The 22189-nt window shown below is 43.5% G+C and overlaps 1 protein-coding gene across 1 annotated transcript in view; it reads left to right on the plus strand.

The window, feature by feature from the left end:
* dennd1b (DENN/MADD domain containing 1B) overlaps positions 1-22189 on the plus strand; it is a 318027-nt gene that overhangs the window by 246590 nt on the left and 49248 nt on the right. The window contains exons 15-16 of the mRNA XM_079580929.1: positions 18646-18736; positions 21251-21291. Of these exons, the coding sequence (XP_079437055.1) occupies positions 18646-18736; positions 21251-21291 (132 nt within the window). The remainder of the gene's footprint in view (positions 1-18645; positions 18737-21250; positions 21292-22189) is intronic.

A 22189-nucleotide genomic window follows, 5' to 3' on the forward strand; every position in this document is an offset into this window, starting at 1 on the left:
AGAAAGAAAGGACGTTATTACCTCTTAAGCTGCAGAGACAGGACAGATCCACATCAGGACATGGTTTTCTTTCAGCTAAACTTTTCTAAACTCCCTGCGCTGTTCGACGACATGAAAGCAACTTCACACGTCAAAGATCCTTATATGGTGTGAGCGCTCACTCTGCCACTAACAATTTACCAAAACTGGACCAACAATGTCTAATACAGAGTGAGCGCTCACTTTCAACAAACAACAAACAATCTTTGATATTCCTGTCGCTGCAGCTGCTGTAAAGTTGTAAACAAGAGCACGTAAGCTCCGCCTCCGTGTCTGTCGCTAAAGGTAAAGACGTCTTTCTTGTTGTCACTGCTCTTTTTTGCTCAAGTTTCTTATTCAGTCCTGGTTTAGTCCTGGTTCATAACTGATTTTGTTTCGCTCTGGGTTTTACAACCGGTGTAGTCTATGTCCTGGCTCAGTCCTGCTCAGTCGTGACGCAGACTCTGCCATCTCTATTACAGAAGTTTAGCAAGTTATAGCTTTGCTTCGCTATAAGTTAGGCTACATCTATGAAATATATCTTTGCTTCGCTCCATTTGCGCTGAAGCCGCTCAGTACCTGCACACTCGCTGAGGGTCATATATTGACATTTGGAGAGAAAAAGAACCGGAAGTTGGCACCGAAAGAATTAAACATTTTCGATACCGCCTAAGTAGGAACCGTTTAACGGTGCCCATCCCTACTCATACATTCATACACCAGTGTACACGGACAATGTAGGCAAGGCCACTAACGGGACCCAGGGTTCAAATCGCTTTCCTTTCGGACCTGGGGTCCAGTAGGGCTATGGGGAGAAAACTGTAGGCCATGAGAGAATCAGTATGTGAGTTGGGCTGTCACAATAATGACTTTAATGACTCATTAAAGGTACACCGCTTAACATTTTGGACTATTCTGTTGCGGCAAAACAAAACATGCTCCTAATGACCAGGGGCCTCATTTATCAAACTGCATGAGACTCTGACTTTGAAAGTGTGTAGGAAAGTAACGCAAAATTCTGTACGCAAAGTTTGTTTCCGATCTATAAAACCCTGCGTATGCGCCGGTACGCACACCTGACCACTAATTACACCTGGAGCAGAAAGCTGCGGACCTCACGGCACGCCCTCTGGACACGCCCTCTGCCCACCTCCATTTGACCATAAAAGGCAATGCAAAGTGACTTATGAATGAGATTTCCCTAAACATGAGGCAGTAATGAGTGGGTTTTACCGAAGGCGAGGAGAGGTCAGTGTCCGGGTGGAGTGAGTGAGGAGAGGTCAGTGTCCGGGTGTAGTGAGTGAGGAGAGGTCAGTGTCCGGGTGGAGTGAGTGAGGACAGGTCAGTGTCCGGGTGGAGTGAGTGAGGAGAGGTCAGTGTCCGGGTGGAGTGAGTGAGGAGAGGTCAGTGTCCGGGTGGAGTGAGTGAGAAGAGGTCAGTGTCCGGGTGGAGTGAGTGAGGAGAGGTCAGTGTCCGGGTGGAGTGAGTGAGGAGAGGTCAGTGTCCGGGTGGAGTGAGTGAGGATTTCAAACCTAACCAAACCAAACCTGACTTCCTGAAACAGGTCCTGTCTCTGCTCTCCCGTCTCTCAGTGTTTCTGAAAAGTGCGCACCTCGTACGGCAGCTATTTAGTTTGCGTGGAGGAGCGCAATGTTTCACGTTCAGTTTGTTTTCTATAAATACCAACTTTGGGGCAGAGGAGCGGCTACGCAAAGTTTTGGCCTCATTTTGTGCGCAGCAAGCTTGATAAATGAGGCCCCTGCTCAACACAGAAAATGCTGTTACTGCAGTGTGTAACAAAAGAGTGGATTTGGATGAAAAACTAACCTGTTTAAATCTCAAATTCCACTGCCTTTCATCACATCTCCATGGAGACGAGCTGGAGACGCTCCCAGTAAAGTTTACAGTCATGTCTTAAGAGAGCTGAGCCTCATAAATGTTTGTTTGTATTTTTCAATGATGGAAATATCTGTCATTATATAAATGCTTGTACTTCAGTTTTTTTTATTGGGTAAAATTCTACGCGGTGTGGCTTTAAATGACAGATAAACATTACTTTAACTTTCCCCAGTTTGTTTAATGTAATACTTTTTACTACTTTTTTAGCCAAAGTAAATTGTGTCTCATTGTATGTCATGTTCATGTGGAATATTTTAAGATAAGTGAGGTACTTTTCTGTCTGATTTTAACAGTAATTGTTCAGCTTCAGAGTTGGTTTCTTCAGTAACATTGTTCATTACAATAGTTTCCTGCCTCAATGCAGCAAGCCTATGTAGTAGTAAGTAAGTGCATACTTTACTTGTCATTGTACAATTGTCCAATGAACCTGAGTAGATCAGGTGTTGGGTTAGTTTTTGGAGCATTGTCTTCAGTGCTCCACTGAAACAGTGGGTTTGTCCCTGTCTCAGAGTTCATAAGTATATGCTAGTTAAGGACAAATGACATTACGCTGTATAATCCTAGATGAATCTGAGTGCTTCAGCTCTGCCGCTGTTACCAAAGTGCTCTGTTTTTGACGAGGGAACGCCGTTGCTTCGGTTCAATCCCACTGGTAATAAATGGTTCATTGTGAGTAGAACCACGAGTGCTGGTGGTGCCAGCCAGATGTGATCCCGACTGGGGTTTGTTGGCGGGGGCTCACAGGTACAGGAGGTGTTGCCTGGTTTGGAGGTGACGGCTCAGAGGCAGGAAGTGAGCGTCTTGTTGATGATATCAACGACGCGACTTCCTTTGTACGGCTGGAGGCACAGTTCACGCTCTGTTTAACGTATAGGCAGATACAAGGTGTCACCATCGACACCTTTCAAGTTGTTAAGGAAAAAAAAAACATGTTCCACTTTATTTTTGTTGATCTTGAAGAATAGTTTTATATAGTTTAAAGGTCCTATATCATGCAAAATCGACTTTTTGGAGCTTTTAGCCATGTTGTAATGCTATTTCCTTATCAAAAACACCCCCAGAGTGGTTTGTGGCTTCATTCACGCAGCTCTCCACAATCCTCCTGAATCCTGGTGAACGACTGAGTGTTCAGTTGTCGTAACAGCGGAACGGAAGTGCTCGACGTCTGTAATGTAATGTCTTAATTCTATGCTTACAGCGTGATTTTAATTTGTAAAAAAAAAAAAAAAGGATGTGCCCGAGGTGCTTCCAGGTCAGCTGAGGCCAAAACAAACACATCGCGTCTGAACAGATCAGTCATGTTTGCGCTGCAGCTGAAGATGGAGCTCGTTACCTACTCTGGACACCTGTTTTTTATTCTTAACTAACGATAATGTCACGGACGGAGAAAAAGAAGCGCGTTTGGCTACGAGGACGAGGAGTTAATTCAACCCTTTTCAGGAAGAGGCCACTGAGCTGTTTTTTTCTCCGGGATTCAGTGACTATCAGCCAAAATGGTGTTTTTCTGTGACTGTCACTGATGGATGTTTGGTGAACCTTCGCCAGAATCAAAGTGGATTAACTTTTATAACCAACGCAAGTCCCATAATGTAAACAGCGATGGACCAGAGCGGTGAGTCAATCCAAACGCGGGTTAGCATATTAGCTTGTGTGTTAGCATATTAGCATGTGTGTTAGCATATTAGCATGTGTGTTAGCCATTTATGAAGCTGTGTTGCAGATGTCAACTCCGTATAACTGCATCGTGAAGTAACTTCACTTATTGCTGTTTATTTATATTACGGTAAAGTTGTATGTGCGGAGAGAGGGGGCGGAGTTAACTGAATCGAAGCGTTGTGTCTTCCGGGTTTGAAAAATACCTCCAGAAAACACTTATATTTATCACAAAAATGAGTGCTCAATAGTGGTAGAGGTACAATATATCATATAAATGCCTATACTTAACTTTGGAATGGCTAAAATAGCAGGATATAGATCCTTTAAGACAGGCGTCTCAGACATGCGGCCCGCGGGCCAAATGCGGCCCGCGAGGTAATTTTTTGCGGCCCGCGAGATAATTACTTATTTATATTATATGCGGCCCGCCGGTAAATCACATTAAACGTTAGAACTACATTTCCCATGAGGCACCGCGCGGTAGCGCCAACTCTGCTGCGGACGCGAGAATGTAAACATCAGACAGGGAAAGGGAGATGCGCCGCTGTCCCTGAATGCATCTCCCACGCTGCCTCCACTGACCAAAACAACAGCGCGTGGTTCCAGCAGCTACACCACAGATAAGTTAAGGCTTATTTACAACCTTAGACACGTAAAACAAGCGGCGATGGGCGCGGGGCAGGTGAAGACAGGCCTGTGTTTGTGGATTATAAAGTTTTTCCAACTGGAGCTGATGACTGACCAGACGAGTGAGAATCATGGATAAAGAGGTTTAAGAGCAGCGAGTTCTACGACGGATCCTCAGGAGATCGAGTGCACAGTGAGTGTAGTGTTTTTATGTTTATTCTGTGGAGCAAAGTCAGCCCTTTATGTGCGGCTGTTGCACGGACTTATCTGACATGAAGCGCGTGCGTTTGTTGATGCGTTTGCCCGTGTTACACATTGACAGGAGCGGGGTTGAACTGGTGTGACTGTCCCATAGACTGAAAAAACTATTGCCATTCTTCAGTTTATGGACAAGCCCGACGCTGAGCTGGTCTATTCACTTTTTGTTTATCCCGATTTGGCGAGAGCCCAATGGGTCAGGGAGAGCACGGCGGAGCGAGACGTCCCTGCTCCGCCTCCAACCCGGTGTGCGCGGCAGGCCATCTTGTCCACATTCGCCCAATTCTTGGCAGATTTTTTGACAGAACGCGACAATTCCCAATAACCCGCAACAGCCCGCAGCAGCGCGCCACCGCACGCAGCAGTGCAGGAGGCATATTCGTGACAGTGCGTAATAATTCGTGCCATTAATCACAACACGCAGCAACAGTTCGTGGCGGCGCGTGAAACCTCTACCAATTCCACTCACATTCGTGATCCTGGACCACGAATGTGGATTCGTGGCATTCGTAACGCATCGTGTCTATGTGTAACCCAGCATTAGGACATTGCAAAGCGAACACATTGCATTGCATAGTGTTTAAAAGCGTCACACCAGTAAAGTGAGGAGCCTTTTCTCTCCATCTCTCTCTCAGAGCTACATTATCAGGTCAATGAATTTAATCTTTATTAAGGACACATGTGCGAACACATGACCCATAGTTACATTAAAAATAGAGAATATGGAAATGTATTAAAATACTGCAAATAATGACAGCAACATTGACAGTAAAAAATATAAGCCCTATCAGTTCTGACTGTCGGTCAGAAAAAGGTCAGAGGTCAGTGACTCCACATTATTTACATGAGGTGAATCTCACTGAGCTGATCTCAGACACACCAGAGTCTGGAAAAGTGTCCAAGTCCACACATTCATCGATGTGTTTATTATATGACAGGGTGAAAATTAACACAGAGCAAAACAAGTTTGAAGCTGATGCTTTTGCTGGTGCTCATGATCAGCTCCAGTCCCTGGTTGTGCTTTTCAACATTAAATTAAAATGACATTTGTACATTTTGCATTTCTTTAAAAGGCTCACAGACAGAAACTGGACCTGACTCCTGAAAGATCATTCACTGATGCCCAGAGCCAAAATGGGATTAATTACAAAAAACTAATTGTCTAAGTCTGTAATTTCAAATCTAGAAGCTCAGCAAATGTTTGGCTGATTGGAAACCTCTGGAAGCTTAAAAATGTGCAGATAGGTAATGTACAGTCTATTTTAAGTTATATTATAGCAAACAATAAAAAGTTGCTAAATCATAATTGACTTAATATAAAAGGCTTCGTCTGTTGCGGCCCCTGACCAACACTGGGTTCGCATTTTTGGCCCCCGGTCCAAATGAGTTTGAGACCCCTGCTTTAAGACATTTGGCCCACAATGACTGTGTCAGAGCGGCTCAGGACTAACCCTGACATCTGATAGACTCAATTTCGTTGTACAATTGTGCACTGACAATTAAAGCACTTACTTAGTTCATCCAGCCATCCATTATCTTCCACTTTTCCGTTTCCGGGCCATCACACGGTGTCGGTAAAGTGAGCCGCCGTCTCATCTGCTGAAGTTTCCGCGCAGGCGCCTCTGTAGCTACAACCAAAACTAAACTTTCTCAAAGCTGGAATCATGTCCGAGACGACAGCGCAGGATCAGCCTCAGAGACCGAGACAGAAGAAGCTGAAGGACAGTTGATAGAGACAGTTTTCCTGTTTGTGGAGCGTGCAGGAAAAAATGTCTCCAAATGCAGCAATACTTCGAACCTCTGACTCTCCTGCGTGACCGTCTCCCTCTATAGCAGTAAGTTAACGTTGGCGTTTTAGCTGAAATGCTGATGTGGGACTTTGGGCTGAGGGAGAATGTAACGAATCGCCTCATAGCATTAGCCGTGTCCGGATACCTCCGCACGATGGCACAATGCGTTACGGGGCTCCCGGTGGCAGATTGCAATAGATTCACTCTCGCTGCAGTATTATGAATTTAATAATGATGTCATTTTCCCAAATCTGCAAAGCGAAAGCTCACTGGAAGGACAACAACAGTTTTCCTGATATAGACGGTTTATCTTCGTTTCTGACGCTATAAATAGTCCATGTTGTACCCTCGAAACGATCAACAACACATCGTTATAGTTCCTTAACTTTGATGTGAAAAGGCTTTGTCTGTATTTTTTTTAGGTAACAAGCACTGTTAAACTTTTTTGAAACTATTTCAGTTTGTGTAGGACTATCAATGCTTTCTGAACATATTAACACACATTTAAAAAACACCGCGATAATACCGAAAACCGTGATCATTTTGGTCACAATAACCGTGAGGTAAAATTTTCATACCGTGACAGCCCTATGTGTGGGTTTAGTTTTAGTTTAGTGTTTTTTAAGTCTTGTTTTGACCCGGTTTCAAAAGGTTTTACAGATGCATTCTGCTCAGTCTGCTTATGTTTCCTCACGCCTGCCCTCATCTTAAGAGCAACATGTCCCCTGACCCGACAGCTCCGTGCCTGTGTGGACGATGTTATGGCTCTTTGTGAAATGTTTATAACACGCATCTAGCTGTGAGTTGTCAACGAAACGCATCAGTCCCCGTTCGAACGCCTCTGGGAGCGTGTGAGTCGTGTTCTCAGTTTTTATTTATTTTCCCGCTACAAAGAAGTGTGTACATTTATCAGCCGATGAAACTGCGCATCAAGCATGACGATGAAATCAAATGTGAGCAAATAATGTGAGCGAGTCCAATGAAAGCACAGTCTGACAACATCCAGCTGATCGGCCGGCCAGTCGGCTACGCTCTGCCATTCACAGTGCTCCTTGACCATCATGGCGTTGGTGTGAATGGGCTTTAATGGAACCCGGTGAACCCTGTCGAAGCGGTTTAGCGAAACACGGCAATAATATGGCTCACCATCTTCTCGTATTGTATAGCAGTCGACTTCTTTTCCCTTCCTTCACGTCTCCCCGGCTCGTCCTTTGGGCTAATCTCCTGGCAGCGATAGGGGTAGAAACTTCCGTAAGAATGCGCGGCTGTCATCGTGAGCCTGCTTCCACTCATCTGTGTGCACGTACGCTCCCATCCCACCGCTCTGCTCCCCGCTCATATCGCCGCCTCCCCATCTCCCTGTCTGCAAACTGCTATTGACTAAGTGACACGGAGGGGGAACACTTCTCCATTTCCTGGTTGGGAATGACTTTTTTTATTAGTGCTCTGCTACAAAAATTACCCTCGACTTCAAGACCACAATCTTGCGGCTTCGACTTAACTTATTTCAAAACAAATCCCTAATAGTTTTCTTTGTATAATCATCTATTAGTAGAATGTAAAACCCACAAGTGAGGTTATATTAACGTGGAGCCCAGAAGGCAAGAAATAGGAAGGTGGACGACTGATTTCAAGTCTGTAACTCCTGCAGACAGTCCCTTTTTACAGTGCGGGGCATTCCTCCTGCCAAATGTGAATTCCTGACTTGAGCCTAGCCGGGATGGCGCTAACCCCAAACCCTCAGACCTCATGTGAGAAGCCCGGCGCTGACGTCACTTACGCTCCGTGGCCTGTACTTACACTTTATGGGCTCTTATTCAACAAATGGCTCCCAGACTGCCAGAGTAATCCCCTCTAGCTGTGTCATGGTGGGTATATGCTTATGAAGGACCCCCGCCGGGTTGGACCGGACCATTAGCCCGGCGGAGAGGCGTCCTGGAACCCTCTGATGGCGCGCTGCTAAAGAAGCTGTATTTCACAATCATGGATGTTGTTTTATTTTGGAGAAACACACACGCCTGGATTGAGTTAAGTGTTTAGCTTCAGTCAAACGAAGGCGAGGATTGTGAATGGGCCTGGAGCTCCCTCTATGATGAAAAAGTTCCCACCGTGATGCAACCAAACCCCGGAAATACAGATGGGAGCACTTCTGCTGCAGAAGAAGAATTTTGATCTATATTTTGATCGGCTTCTTCCAAGCTGGGTGCTGCTTTTCAGAGGCAGTGTCTTGTGAATCATTTGTAAATATTTGTCCAACTCTACAGGTCTGATCGTTTTCAGTCTTCATGAGTCATGACCAGCTGAAGGCAGGAGCAGTGATTCTGGCAGTGGGCGGGGTTACTGGCTCCACGCACGTTCCAATCCTGGTGGAAAGAAGCGACTACGCTCTAGTCACAGAAAATCAAACATGCTTGGATTTCAATGGTGATGTGGGACAGGAGAAGTGTGGGAGATTTTACTTAGCCAAATGTCAACACACGGAGATTAAAGAGGGGGTATTCTGCTTTTTTCACATAGCACCGGTCTATATCTCACTACAATGATGAGCAAACCTTCTGTTGGTCTGTAAATGCAGTAAATTAGAATAACTGCCTTGTATAAAATGTCTCTCTCAAAATGGCTGTAGTGAATGTCTTGAAATAGGCCTCTGTCTCTTTAAGAACCTCTGAGCCTTTCCGACACGCCCCCTCCACACGCTGTCTGTGGCATCAGTGGGGAGGGGGTTCTGCTGAGGAGCAGTGGTTGGTTACTCGGCTGGTGACGAAAGCTCGGAGGCGTCTCCAGGAGGTGGGGGCGTTCCTAGGAGGACTCAGGCAAACCTATCCCTAAAATGGCCGCCATCAGAGTTTTTATAGATTACTCAAAAATACGTGAATGTGCCGAGGCAACACTTCAGGCATGTTTTTAATGAGGGAATGACATAATAACATGATGTAAAGCTTGAAAAAGTCCATTTTGCATAATACCCCCCCTTTAACACATGCACATTAAACACTGGAAATATAGTGCATGCCTCAGCAAACCAAAGAAAAGGCACAGCCAGCACAAAACTGTCACAGGAAGTGCACCAGAATGAGATTTACAATCAGACCGGAAGCACAAACAAACTGTAAGCTCTCACTGTTTCAATGTTAAAGGTCCGTCTCATATGAGTTTAGTTTGATTTGACATCACACAATGTGCATGTACATTTCTGATTTCAGCTGGAAGATATATTTTTGAAAATCAAACTGATACATTTTCATGGAATTCTCTGGTGGTTGGACCTAATCGTGTGGCAGGCAGTGTAAATTTCGTCGACTAAAATATTTAGTCTTAATTTTAGTCAAAGTGATATTTTTGACGACTGAAATTGGACTAAAACTAAATTAAAAGTTTTTCATGAGTCTAAAACTATGACTAAAATGTCCAGATATTTCAGTTGACTAAAATAAGACTAAATAAAAATGAAAAGGAGAGACTAAAATCATCCAAACTTCTATTGACCGTCTGAAAGAGCCTCAGATCACATAGATTCACTGCTAAAGGATCAGCTCTGAGCTTTGTTCATGTGGAGCAGCTCCATGAAGCAGAGGACCTTGATTAAATATGATTATAATGAATATTAACAATGCAAAGTCGACTAAATTAGTCCTAAATTTAGTCGACTAAATTGACATGCAATTTTAGTTGCCTAAAACTAGACTAAAATCTAAAAGTTTTTTTAGACTAAATCTCGACTAAAATTAAATTACATTTAATTTTAAAATGATATATGTTGTCAAAATTAACACTGGTGGCAGGTGTACAGTGAGTTTGCCTACAAGAACTTTTATCAATACGACAATAAACATGTAGCAGTGTAAATATGTCACTGTTACATATTTACAAACATTACAATAATGATCTAAAGTCCATCCGTCCATTTTCTTCCGCTTTATCCGGGGCCGGGTCGCGGGGGCAGCAGTCTCAGCAGAGATGCCCAAACTTCCCGGTCCACACACACCTCCTCCAGCTGTTCTGGGGGGACCCCGAGGCCACACCAGGCCAGCTCGGAGACATAGTCCCACTAGGACAAGGAGGCATCCGGAACAGATGCCCGAGCCAGCTCAGCTCCTTTCAACGTGAAGGAGCAGCGACTCTACTCCGAGCTCCTCCCGGGTATCTTTGATGATCTAAAGTGAAATATTTATTTGCTTTACCATCAAAGCGCTTGATCCAATCAGCAACATATATTCTCCACTGAAAGTCTGTCCTCTTTCCGAACCATTTCAACCAGAGTCCTCATTAGGGCTGCAGCTAACGATTATTTTGCTCATCGATTTATCTACCGATTATTTTCACGATTAATCGCTTGGCTGTGAAAGGTGCATTTTTCAATTTTTCGACCACATAAAGCTAAAGTGGAGCCGCTTGAGGACATGTTGATGGAGAAAACTTAAAGTAAACATTTGTAGGAGGCTCTTTGTGCTAATTCTGCTTTCTGATTGGACGAGGCAAAGACAGATATTTATGAAATTTACAATGGACAAAACACTGCAGACCCTCACTTTAAAAACAAAGTAGGTTTTCATCCAAAATACATAATTGTCATGTCATTTTTGCTCTGTGTTCACTAGAAAACGATTAATCGATTACTGAAATAGCTAACTATTTTGGTAATCGATTAGTTGTGGATTAATCGATTAGTTGTTTCAGCCCTAGTCCTCATTATTAGACGAATGCTTAGTGACTGAAAACCTTTCACATTGTGCCCATTAAAAAGACCAGAATGTCCATCCTGCCTTATTTCTCTTCCATGTCTTAGACCAGGTGTCTCCATCCCTTGTTTACCTGGCGAGCTACTTTAATCTAGAGTAGCTTCTTTTTGTCCAAAGTTACTTGTGTCACCATGCAACATAGGAGGAGTTCAGTCCTTATATTTGACTCTGCCTACCTCAATGTTTGCAGATTCTGTTTAACGTGTTCAGAACTAACAAGAAAATGCCTCTAAACCGTGACCGAGCGAGCGACCCATATCCTGGTGACCCCCGCCTTAGACAAAACAAACCAAATGGAAGCGCTCACACCTTTGCTCCTTCATCCGAGCCTCTTTTAAACAACCAAGCCCCGCGGTGCGTTCACTGATCACAGCCCTCTGTTGTTTAGCGATGTCTAATTAAAGTCCACACTGAGTAGGTATTCCTCAGGGCCTGTTTGTGGGACCGGGATGGGGGGGGCTGAAGGGGCAGTGGCAATAATGGCGCCTGATTATGTGCACTAATTGGGCCAGGCGAGTCGGCGGCGGCAGCCTCATCGCTCATTAAAACCGTCTAATGAAGAGTCCGACCGGAGGAGCGGGCGTGACCGGAGAGCCGGGCGCTGGGTAGCCGTTAAGCGGGACGTCCCTGGGGAAGGTGTGGTCCTGGACACGCACAGATGTAGACACGGTTCAAAGTGCGATTGTGAGTCGTGGGTGCTAATGGAAAGGTTAATGTTGCAGGAGCTTCTCAGTCACACACACATTATATAGGCCTCATTCTGCTTGAAGTCGTCAACTGGACTGGGTTGTTTGAGCTGAGGTTCCCAGTCGGACTGACTTAACTTTCCGCACAGCTGTGTTCCTAATCCTAAAGCTACAGTGCCTCTCGAAAGTATTCATACACCTTGAACTTTTGCACATTTTGTCATGTTTACAACCCTAAACATAAAGATTTTATTTTGATTTTTTTTACTGAAGGTTCACACACAAGTAACCGACAACTGTGAAGTGAAAGCAAAATGATACAAGATTCTGTTATTTTTTCAAAAAATAGAAAAGTGAAAAGTGGGGCGTGCATAAGTATTCATACAGCATGAATGAATACTTTGTGAACCCCCTTTTACTGCAATGACAGCAGCAAGTCTTTTGGGGTTTGAATCTATAAGATTTGCACATGTAGAGACTGACATTTTAGCCCATTCCTCTTTACAAAACAACTCAAGCTCTGTCACATTAGAAGGAGAGCGTTTGTGAACAGCAGTTTTCACATTATTCCACAGATTTTCAATAGGATTTAGGTCAGGACTTTGACTGGGCCATTCTAACACATTAATATGTTATTTTTAAACCATTCCATTGTAGATTTATCTTTGTGTTTAGGGTCATTGTCCTGCTGAAGGTGAATCTCCGCCCCAACCTCAGTTCTTGCTGATTCCAGCAGGTTTTCCTCCAAAATGTCCCTGTATTTGGCTCCATCCATCTTCACAACTATTCTTACAATCTCCCCAGTCCCCGCTGAGGAAAAGCAGCCCCACAGCATGATGCTCCCCCCCGTATATTTGACACTGGGGATGGTGCACTCAGGACGATGAGCAGTGTTAGGTTTGCTCCACCAATACACTCTGACCACAGCTCTGAGTGCCTAAAAGAACAGCTGAAATTATACTGAGGGTAGATTACACACAGGTGGCTCTATTTAACCGTTAGGCCAAGGTATGAACCTTCTGGAGTCATTAGGAATGTTTTAAAGGCAATTTAATGCACTCAGAAAATGCTGTATGAATACTTATGCAAGCCCCACTTTTCACTTTTCTATTTTAAAAAAAATAACAGAATCATGTATCATTTCGCTTTCATTTCACAGTTGTCTGTTGTGTGTGAACGTTCAGGAAAAAAATCAAAATAAAATCTTTTATGTTTAGGGTTGTAAACATGACAAAATGTGCAAAAGTTCAAGGTGTATGAATACTTTCGAGACGCACTGTAAATATGAAATAGATACAGGTGCTTTAATAATGATCTGTCAAATCATTACGCGTTATGCTGCTGCCGAAAGTCCTGACAAGATATTTTAATCTCATTTGGTGCTGAAAACAATCGAGTGTTACAAGCGCTATGAAGATTGCTAATTAATACAATCAAAATACAATTAACTCTCGTCATTAGTGCTTTGGAAAGGACTTGATTATTTCGGCGTTGGCTGCCATTGTGTGGGCTAACAAGGTGCTTTTGCATTGTGTTGAGGAGCTGACAGAAGTTCACATGACTATGTCTGCTAATTGTATTTGGAAAGAAGAAGCAGATATTATTTTCACAGATATTTGATGCGTTTGTGTTGGCGGAGAAGACGGAACAGGAGACGGTTTGGACTCTGTAGGTTAAACACAAAGGGAATCACAGTGTACGCGTTATTATCTTGGCATTTCTTCCCAAAGAGACGTAGGGCAGAGGAGTGTCATTTCTTTTTCTGTCTTTAGTTTAGCTCATTGAACTTATATGAAAAAGTAAATGCGGTAAACTCTTCTGTGTCTTATGAATCACAACGAGATGTAAAACTGTGCAAAGGTTAGTTTGTTGTTGAGAAAGTATGAGCTGTTGCACAGGACAGACCACTGCAGTTTGTGTTGCTAAAAGTACTTTTTGATGTACAAATGTTTCAGATTTACAAAGATAAAACTATTTTCGACGACTTTCTCAAGTATGAGTAACTTTAAAAAATATGAGGCATATGAGGAACTTTGAAAAGTGGAAGGTCCGAGGACAGTACTTACAGTGGAGACAAACACAGTGATATTTGAGAAGTGAAATAAAGTTTATATGATTTATGGAAAGGGTGCAAGAATTATTTTAAAGGGGGCCTATTATGCAAAATCGACTTTTTCAAGCTTTACATCATGTTATTAAGTCATTCCCTCATTAAAACCATGCCTGAAGTGTTGCCTTGGCACATTCACGTATTTTCGAGTAATCTGTAGAAACTCTGATGGCGGCCATTTTAGGGATAAAACGCCTGATTCCTTCAGGAAACGCCTCCGACCTCCAGGATACGCCTCCGACCTTTCGTCACCAGCCGAGTAACCAACCACTGCTCCTCAGCAGAACCCCCTCCCCGCAGTGTCTAGCCCTAAGGTGTAAACAGAGTCATCATGGAGGATTAGCTCCATGTGTTGTGAACCGGAGCCACAGTAGACTTTTACAAAGACACACATCAGTGTTTCTGTTACCTAAACACCCAGGATTAAAACCGGTGACAAGAACACTTATTTCAGTGTCTGGTTCTGCGCTGGGCCTTGATGATGCACAGAGCCTCCGGAGAAAGCTAATGCTAAGCTAAACCTCGAGTCATCACGTGAAAACGAGAAATATGCACACATAAAGTCAATAAAACCACCACACACATAAAGAACCGTTTAACAATGATCACACACGGAGCCGGGCTTGTTGATTTGGAAGTTTATTGCTCACATTTCATCTACAATGGGTCATAGCCGAGTGGTTTTCTCCCGGAGCTAACAAGCTAGCCGCGACAAGCTAACGGGAAAATTCACTGAATACAAGCATATTATGCATTGAAAACGTCACTAAAACAGGCAACTGCTTGAAGCAGCCTTTATGATGATCACACACTGAGCCGGGCTTGTTGATTTCGTAGTTTATTGCTCACATTTCATCTACAGTGAGTCGTAGCCGAGTGGTTTTCTCCCGGAGCTAACAAGCTAGCCGCGATAAGCTAACGCGAAAATTCACTGAATACAAGCAGCATATTATGCATTGAAAACGTCACTAAAACAGACAACTGCTTGAAGCAGCCTTTATGATGATCACACACGGAGCCTGGCTTGTTGATTTTGTAGTTTATTGCTCACATTTCATCTACAGTGAGTCGTAGCCGAGTGGTTTTCTCCCGGACCTAAGGCACTATTAGCCGCGACAAGCTAACAACCTTCACCTTCACAACATTCATTGAAAACAGGCAGCATATTATGCACAAATAACGTCAATAAAGCCGGCAACTACTCGAAGCAGCCTTTACGATGATCACACAATGAGCCTGGCTTTACACATTTGTGGTTTATTACAGACTTTTCATCAACAATGAGCTGTAGTCGATTATAACAAGCTAACGGGGTAACCTCGAAAAACCATTGTCCACCTGCAGAGATAATGTCCGTCTTTGAATCGTATGGGCTCCTGCAGATCCTGGTGTCGTCCATGGGGGTATAGTTAGAGATCCATAGGGCATGGCAGATGCAAAGAGATAGCCTCCAAACAGCAGTTATTTTTCAGGCAAGAGCCCCTTCCAAGCGTCCGGTGTGGAAGGTTCGTTTCCAAATAATATCCTGTGTGGCCATTGTTCACAAAGTGATAAACAGTAGGTCCTTTCCAACAATAAAAATTAAAATGCACCGATCGTAGTTTCAATACTGTTGAGACAACGAGCGCAGTGTTGACAGCGTGTGGAGGGGGCGTGTCGGAAAGGGTCAGAGGTTCTTAAAGAGACAGAGGCCTATTTCAAGTCATTTGCTACCTCCATTTTGAAAGAGCAATTTTATACAAGGCAGTTATTCTAATTTACTGCATTGACAGACCAACAGAAGGTTTCGTCATCATTGTAGTGTGCTATAGACTGGTGCTATGTGGCTGAAAAAAGCATAATACCCCCTCTTTAACAAAATTAGGCATGTGCATAAATTTAGGCACCACAAAAGAAAAATGAACTCAATATTTTGTGCATCCTCCTTTTGCAGAAATAACAGCCTCCAAACTGTTTCTATAGCTTCCACTTAGAGTATGGATTCTGGTGGAAGGTATTTTGGACCATTCTTCTTTTCAAAACATCTCCAGTTCAGTCAGGTTTGGTGGTTTCTGAGCACGGACAGCTTTAAATCACACCACAAATGTTCAGTAGTATTCAGGTCTGGGGACTGGCCGTTCCAGAACGTTGTACTTGCTCCTTTGAGCAGTGTTTAGGGTCGTTCTCTTGTTGAAAGATCCAACTTCAAGTTTGTCACTGATTCCTGGACATTGTTCTCCAGAATCTGCTGATATTGAGTGGAATCCATGCGACCCTCAACTTTAACAAGATTTCCAGTCCCTGCACTGTTCACACAGCCCCATGATGGAACCGCCACCACATTTTACTGTAGGTACAAGTGTCTTCTTGGAATGCTGTGTTCTTTTTCCTCCATGCAGAACAGCCCTTGTTTTGCCCAAATATCTATTTTAGTTTCATCAGTCCACAGCACCTTATTCCAAAATGAAGCATGCCTGTCCAAATGTGCTTTAGCTTTACCTCAAGCCACACCGTTTGTGGCGTGTACAGAGAAAAGGCTTTTTCCGCATTGCTCGTCCATACAGCATCTCCTTGTGTAAAGTGAATAGTTGAACGATGCAGTGACACCATCTGCAGCAGGAGGATGTTGTAGGTCTGTGGGTTGACTGTGAGATGATGTTGTAGGTCTTTGGAGCTGGTCTGTGACTGTTCTCACCATCCTGCGCCTCTGCTTTTCTGAGAGTTTTCTTGGTCTGCCTCTTCGGGCCTTAACTAGAACTGGGCCTCTGGTCTTCCAGTTCCTCACAATGTTCCTCACAGTGTAAACTGAGAGTTTAAGAAGAAGAAGAAGATCTTTATTTATAAAGCGCCTTTCACAGACAGCGCTTACATGAGACAATTGTACGTTCACTCCATACTCAGTGGTGGTAAACTACGTTTGTAGCTTCAGTTTCCCCTGGGGGAGACTGTCAGAAGCGCTTTCGCGACTACACACGTCTGCGCCAACCTCTGACCACCACCATACATTCACTCACACACATCATTCATCCTGGCCTATTGTACATGTTTTTAGTGGTAGGGGAAACCGGAGTACCCGGAGAAACCTACGCAGACACGGGGAGAACATGCAAACTCCACACAGAAAGGCCCGTCCCAGGTGGGAATCGAACCCGGACCTTCTAGCTGTGAAGCGAGAGCACTAACCGCTGCTCTTCCGTGCCAGCTTTCTGTGTCCTTCCCCTAAACCTGGATGTTGAACCATCATTGTTTTCAGGTCCGAGAGTTGTTTTGAGGCTCCCATGTTGCCACTCTTCAGAGAAGATGCAAAGAGGAGAAACACTTACAATTGGCCTCCTTAAAGCAGTACTAAGTAACTCTTCCCCCTAGAGGCCATAAGCGCAACTGCAGGTGTAGAAGCAAGTTACGATTTTTTAACTTATTAATGGTTTTGGAGAGTAAATACTACGCTGACAGGAAAGGCGAAGGGAGAGAGGGTTACTGTGCATCCAATTATACAATGGAAATATTTTTTTTCACTCAAACTTGGCTGTAAATACTGTTTAAAGTGACACTAGCCCTCAGTTAGCTTTGCCCGTTAGCATGCTACCTTCATCTTCGTGATTCCATTAGTGTGTATTGCTTCCGCCGGACCGGTGGCAGACAAGTTGCAAACATGGTTTTCTGTCCAGAGACACCAGGGGGAGATGAAAGACCCTCCAATCATCCCATAAACACTTGTATTACCCCCACAGGGACTACGGAAAGGATTTATTAAGGTAAACACGTTACTTAGTACTGCTTTAAATACCCTCTCTCATGATGTGTATGAGGGTCAAGGGTCACTGAGGTTACCAAACCAATGTTGAGTTCTAATAATTAGTGCTAAAGGTATTGAAATCAATAAAATGACAAGGATGTCCTAATTTATGCACATGCCGATTTTTAAAAAATAATTCTTGCACACTTTCCATAAATCATTTAAACTTTATTTCACTTCTTAAATATCACTGTTTGTCTCCTATATGACATATTTAACTGATATTTCTTATCCAAACAACCAAGGATTTACAAAGGAAAATCATGAAAAGGTACATGGGTGCCCAAACCTTTGCATACCACTGTAAGTAAAATGTACCCGAGTACTACTGCACAGGCTCAAAGTCAATACCGGCTAAACAAAGCAGAATAAACAAGAATGGAAAGAACAATAAGAGAAGAACAGTCCTAAAATATGAAAAGTTCATCTTGTGTTGAGCCAGTGCTAAAGTGGGTAAACCTTTGTGTGTGGATGTTCTCACCATCTGCGTAGTTTTCTCCTGCCATGAGAAAATGTACAATGGTGCCCATTTGGGGACGGGACCACCAAAAATTCTGAAACAACAGCGGGACTTTTCTTGTTAAATAAAGGTCAAAAACAAGTCATATTTTTAAATAAAACATTTCTACTTATGTTGAAAACTTGGTCATAACTCATACGTATGCAGCTCTTATCAGTCTGTACTGCTCTTGTGTCTTTGGGCTAGACACTGCTCCCTCTTTGTATAAATGTGTTTGTGTGAGTGTGAGATTGATGGTGGCAGAGGCAAGCAGAAACAATCTAAAGGTCTTTAACAATGCCAATAAAGCGGATGTAGATCCTTGTGTTCCTGCAGTGTGAGCCACTACTGCACTTACAGTATTAATATCCGTTCTTCATTGACTCACCCTTATTTACGAGCCGCACTTTTATGATCTGCGCCTTACAAAGAGAGGAAATGAAACTTCCCGGGGCGCAGAAAGGGTTGCCCCTTCAGCTGCTCTGTGTTTGAAAAATCCTATTACAGCCGGCCTGATCCGCGTCACCCCGGATTATTAACACGACTGCCCACAGCCCGTAATAAGCAGCCTGTGATTTATGTTTGCAGTTTATCGACGGACGTTTGGCCAAATTGAACGCAGGCCGGGGCTTCAGCGACGTGTTTGAAGAGGAGATCACCGAGGGGGGCTTCTGTGGGAGTGAGTACACGGCTAACCCTCCAGATCAATTATAGCATGGTATTTATATAAGCGGTCGCAGTTTAGGGGCCTGCTCAGAGGAGAGGAGAGGAAGGAAAATGTGCAATTCAGTCATATTTAATGTTTTATGCTTTTTTTTTAACTACCTGAGGCACCTTAGCCTTGATATCATTATCTGGTGTTGAAAATACTTCAGTGTTTGTAATAGGACCTAATGCATAAAACCTTTGTTCGGCCTCACGTCTTCAAAGTAAAGGAAGCAATGTGAAGCTGAGCTGGCGATGTCCCACGTCCTGCACAGTTCTGAGCCAGGTCTGAAGTTTCTGAAGTGTTTTGTGATTGAAAATAAACCAGTGGAGATTTGAACATGTAAAATGCTACTGCAGAGTAGGGATGTCAGGATTAACCCGTTTTACAATTACAATGAGTAAAAGGACACAGTTACAATTTTAGAAGCTACAGTTTACCGCTGAAACCTCTGGTGCGAGGTGCTGTGCGAGGTGCTGTGCGAGGTACAAGCAGCGCGTAAACTCACCGATAGTTGAGCAAGGCAGAAGAATGGGCTCCTCCAGAGTTGCTCTCACCCAAGAAAAATGTTGAAGTCAGCAGCAAGATGACCATGTGTTGTTGTCGCTGATGGACTTTATACATTATAAATACATACATTGTACATGCAAAGCCTGTCGTTGGAAAGTTAAAGCAAAAGGCGCCAATACGTTGAATTTGAAACAATGACTTTGAGATAATGTCCAAGTCAGTTTAGCAAATTGAATAAATCCAACTGTTCAGAAACAGCCGCCAAAACTGGCTCTGGAGCAAACAAATGTTTTCTTTTTGTCGCAATAAACAGAAAGGAATCTGAGCGCCGCTCGCGCACACACACACACACACATGTTTGTAATGCTATCTTAGTGAGGACACTCATAGACATAATGTATTACCCAGACCCTAACCCTAACCCTGAACCCCTAACATTAATCCTAACCCTAACCTTAATCCTAGCCCTAATCTTAATCCTAACCCGAACCTTAATCCTAACCCGAACCTTAATCCTAACCCGAACCTTAATCCTAACCCGAACCTTAATCCTAACCCGAACCTTAATCCTAACCCTAATCTTAATCCTAACCCTAATCTTAATCCTAGCCCTAATCTTAATCCTAGCCCTAATCTTAATCCTAGCCCTAATCTTAATCCTAACTCTAATCTTAATCCTGACCCTGATCTTAATCCTGACCCTGATCTTAATCCTGACCCTGATCTTAATCCTAACCCTAATCTTAATCCTGACCCTGATCTTAATCCTGACCCTAATATTAATCCTAACCCTAATCTTAATCCTGACCCTGATCTTAATCCTGACCCTAATCTTAATCCTAACCCTAATCTTAACCCAATTCTAACCCCAACCCTAAAACCACATCTTGACCCTCAAACAGTCCTTCAAATAAGTGAGGACCACTCAAAATGTCCTCACTCTGTTAAGAACTCACACTGGTCCTCACAATGTCGTAAGTACAAGAACACACACACAGAAATCATCTGTTCAAGAGACTCCCACGTTTCCTTAGTCTGTTCATCCAAACATCTGACCAAAACATGAAGCAGGCACACAAGTATTGACAATATAGAGCCTGGACTATAGTGGCTTACTAATAATCAGAATAATAAAGTGATGATGATTTTTCACGGCCCTTTCCCAAAGCTAATGTTAGTCTGAGGATACTGCGGAGTTTATGGTAATGTTCAATTTATAAATTAAAAAAACAGCATCGCACACTCAAGTAGCCGATGTCCAATTTTTAATCAAGATGATAACGTTTGGGCATAGCCTTCATCAGATCATTCTTTATTCATCTTAGAACCACAGTGTGTGTGGAGTGGACCAGCCCAGGTGGCTTAGATCTTCTCCAAAGAGTGGAAGGTGCCCATCAATCAGGAAGCCACACCCAGTGCAGAACAGCCATTTTTCTACAAAAATATATACAAATATATACAAAAGTCTGTAATACATATAGCCTACAGTAATTAATTTCTTTCATCTGTTTTTCAGTTATTCGGGCCATTTTAAAAAGATAAATAGACTCACATCAGTTGGTTTGCTCAGAATAAGAGGTTGTTGTGGAATGGTGGTGAATGAGACAAACATAGAAGGTGAAGTTGGAGTGTTAAGTGATTCCTATGGGGCCGACACCTCAGGCTCCTCTGGTATATATTTATATATATATATTTATATACATGCTACGTACTGTGAGCTCCTGCTGACTGCTAACAGCGCAGCCTTCAACAATGTGCTCAAAACAATCTAATATTGACATAATAGTCATAAATGAACACGCTAATGGTTGAACCTCTCTGCTGGTGTATGTTGCAACATCCCGGCTCCACATATGGAGATGGCAGGTAGTGCTGGGACACAAATGTAGAGGACATACTATTATCCTAAATGCACAGTAGATACTAAGGTCCAACACAAATGTAATTCTTGTTTTGTGTGTTTGTTTTTCTCTGCAGGTAATTCCAGACATTACCAGCAGTGGATGCACACAGTCAAGGTATTCACTGTTTTCCACCACATTCTGTCATTAACTGTCACGCTGCTCTTGTCCAAGCCATTAAAGGGATTGTCTGTAATGTAAATATTCCTATTTTTATAAAGTCCCTCTTTTTATGCGAACACATGATTCATAGTTAAAGTTATTACAGCAACATTGACCGTAAGAGGAGTGTGGAGTACTGCAGAGGTTCAACTTTCTTAACTTTGAAAACTGTATTCAATTCTGTAACTTAAAGGGGCTAGATGCGAATTAGCCATTTTATACTCACTGCTGCCACCTCAGGTCATACGTGTATTTGCACCTTCTATATTAAGCTCGTGCATGACGGCACTTTGGACCCGAATTAACACCTTTTTGAGTGTCAGTGCAGGATTATAGAGGCAGTTGTGGTGAACAGGTCTGAGCTCATTCTACACATTAGGACATGCATTAACATGTACGGGGAGGAAAATATTTAGTTTTAACATTTTTAAGCTCTGTATAGTCCCTTCAAAATAAATTTATAAAGCACAGTCAAGCCCCTGATGTTCTCAGACGCTCAGTGCGCTCCATCACACGAGGAGCTGCTAGCGGAGATGTGAAAGTGCCCGTTAGCTTTTGCTGCCCAGGAGCTAAACTATATCCCCCCAGCTCAGCCGCCACGTGTTGGAGTTCACCCCGGTGGACGAGAGGGTCGCGTCCCTACGCCTTCGGGTCGGGGACAGGTCTCTCACCGTTGTTTCGGCCTACGGGCCCAACATCGGTGCAGAGTACCCGGCCTTCTTAGAGTCCCTGGGAGGGGTACTAGATAGTGCTCCGACTGGGGACTCCATTGTTCTGCTGGGGGACTTCAACGCCCATGTGGGTAACGACAGTGAGACCTGGGAGGGGGTGATTGGGAAGAACGGCCTCCCCG

Source organism: Gobius niger, assembly GCF_951799975.1.
Source record: "Gobius niger genome assembly, chromosome: 22".
Lineage (NCBI taxonomy): Eukaryota > Metazoa > Chordata > Actinopteri > Gobiiformes > Gobiidae > Gobius > Gobius niger.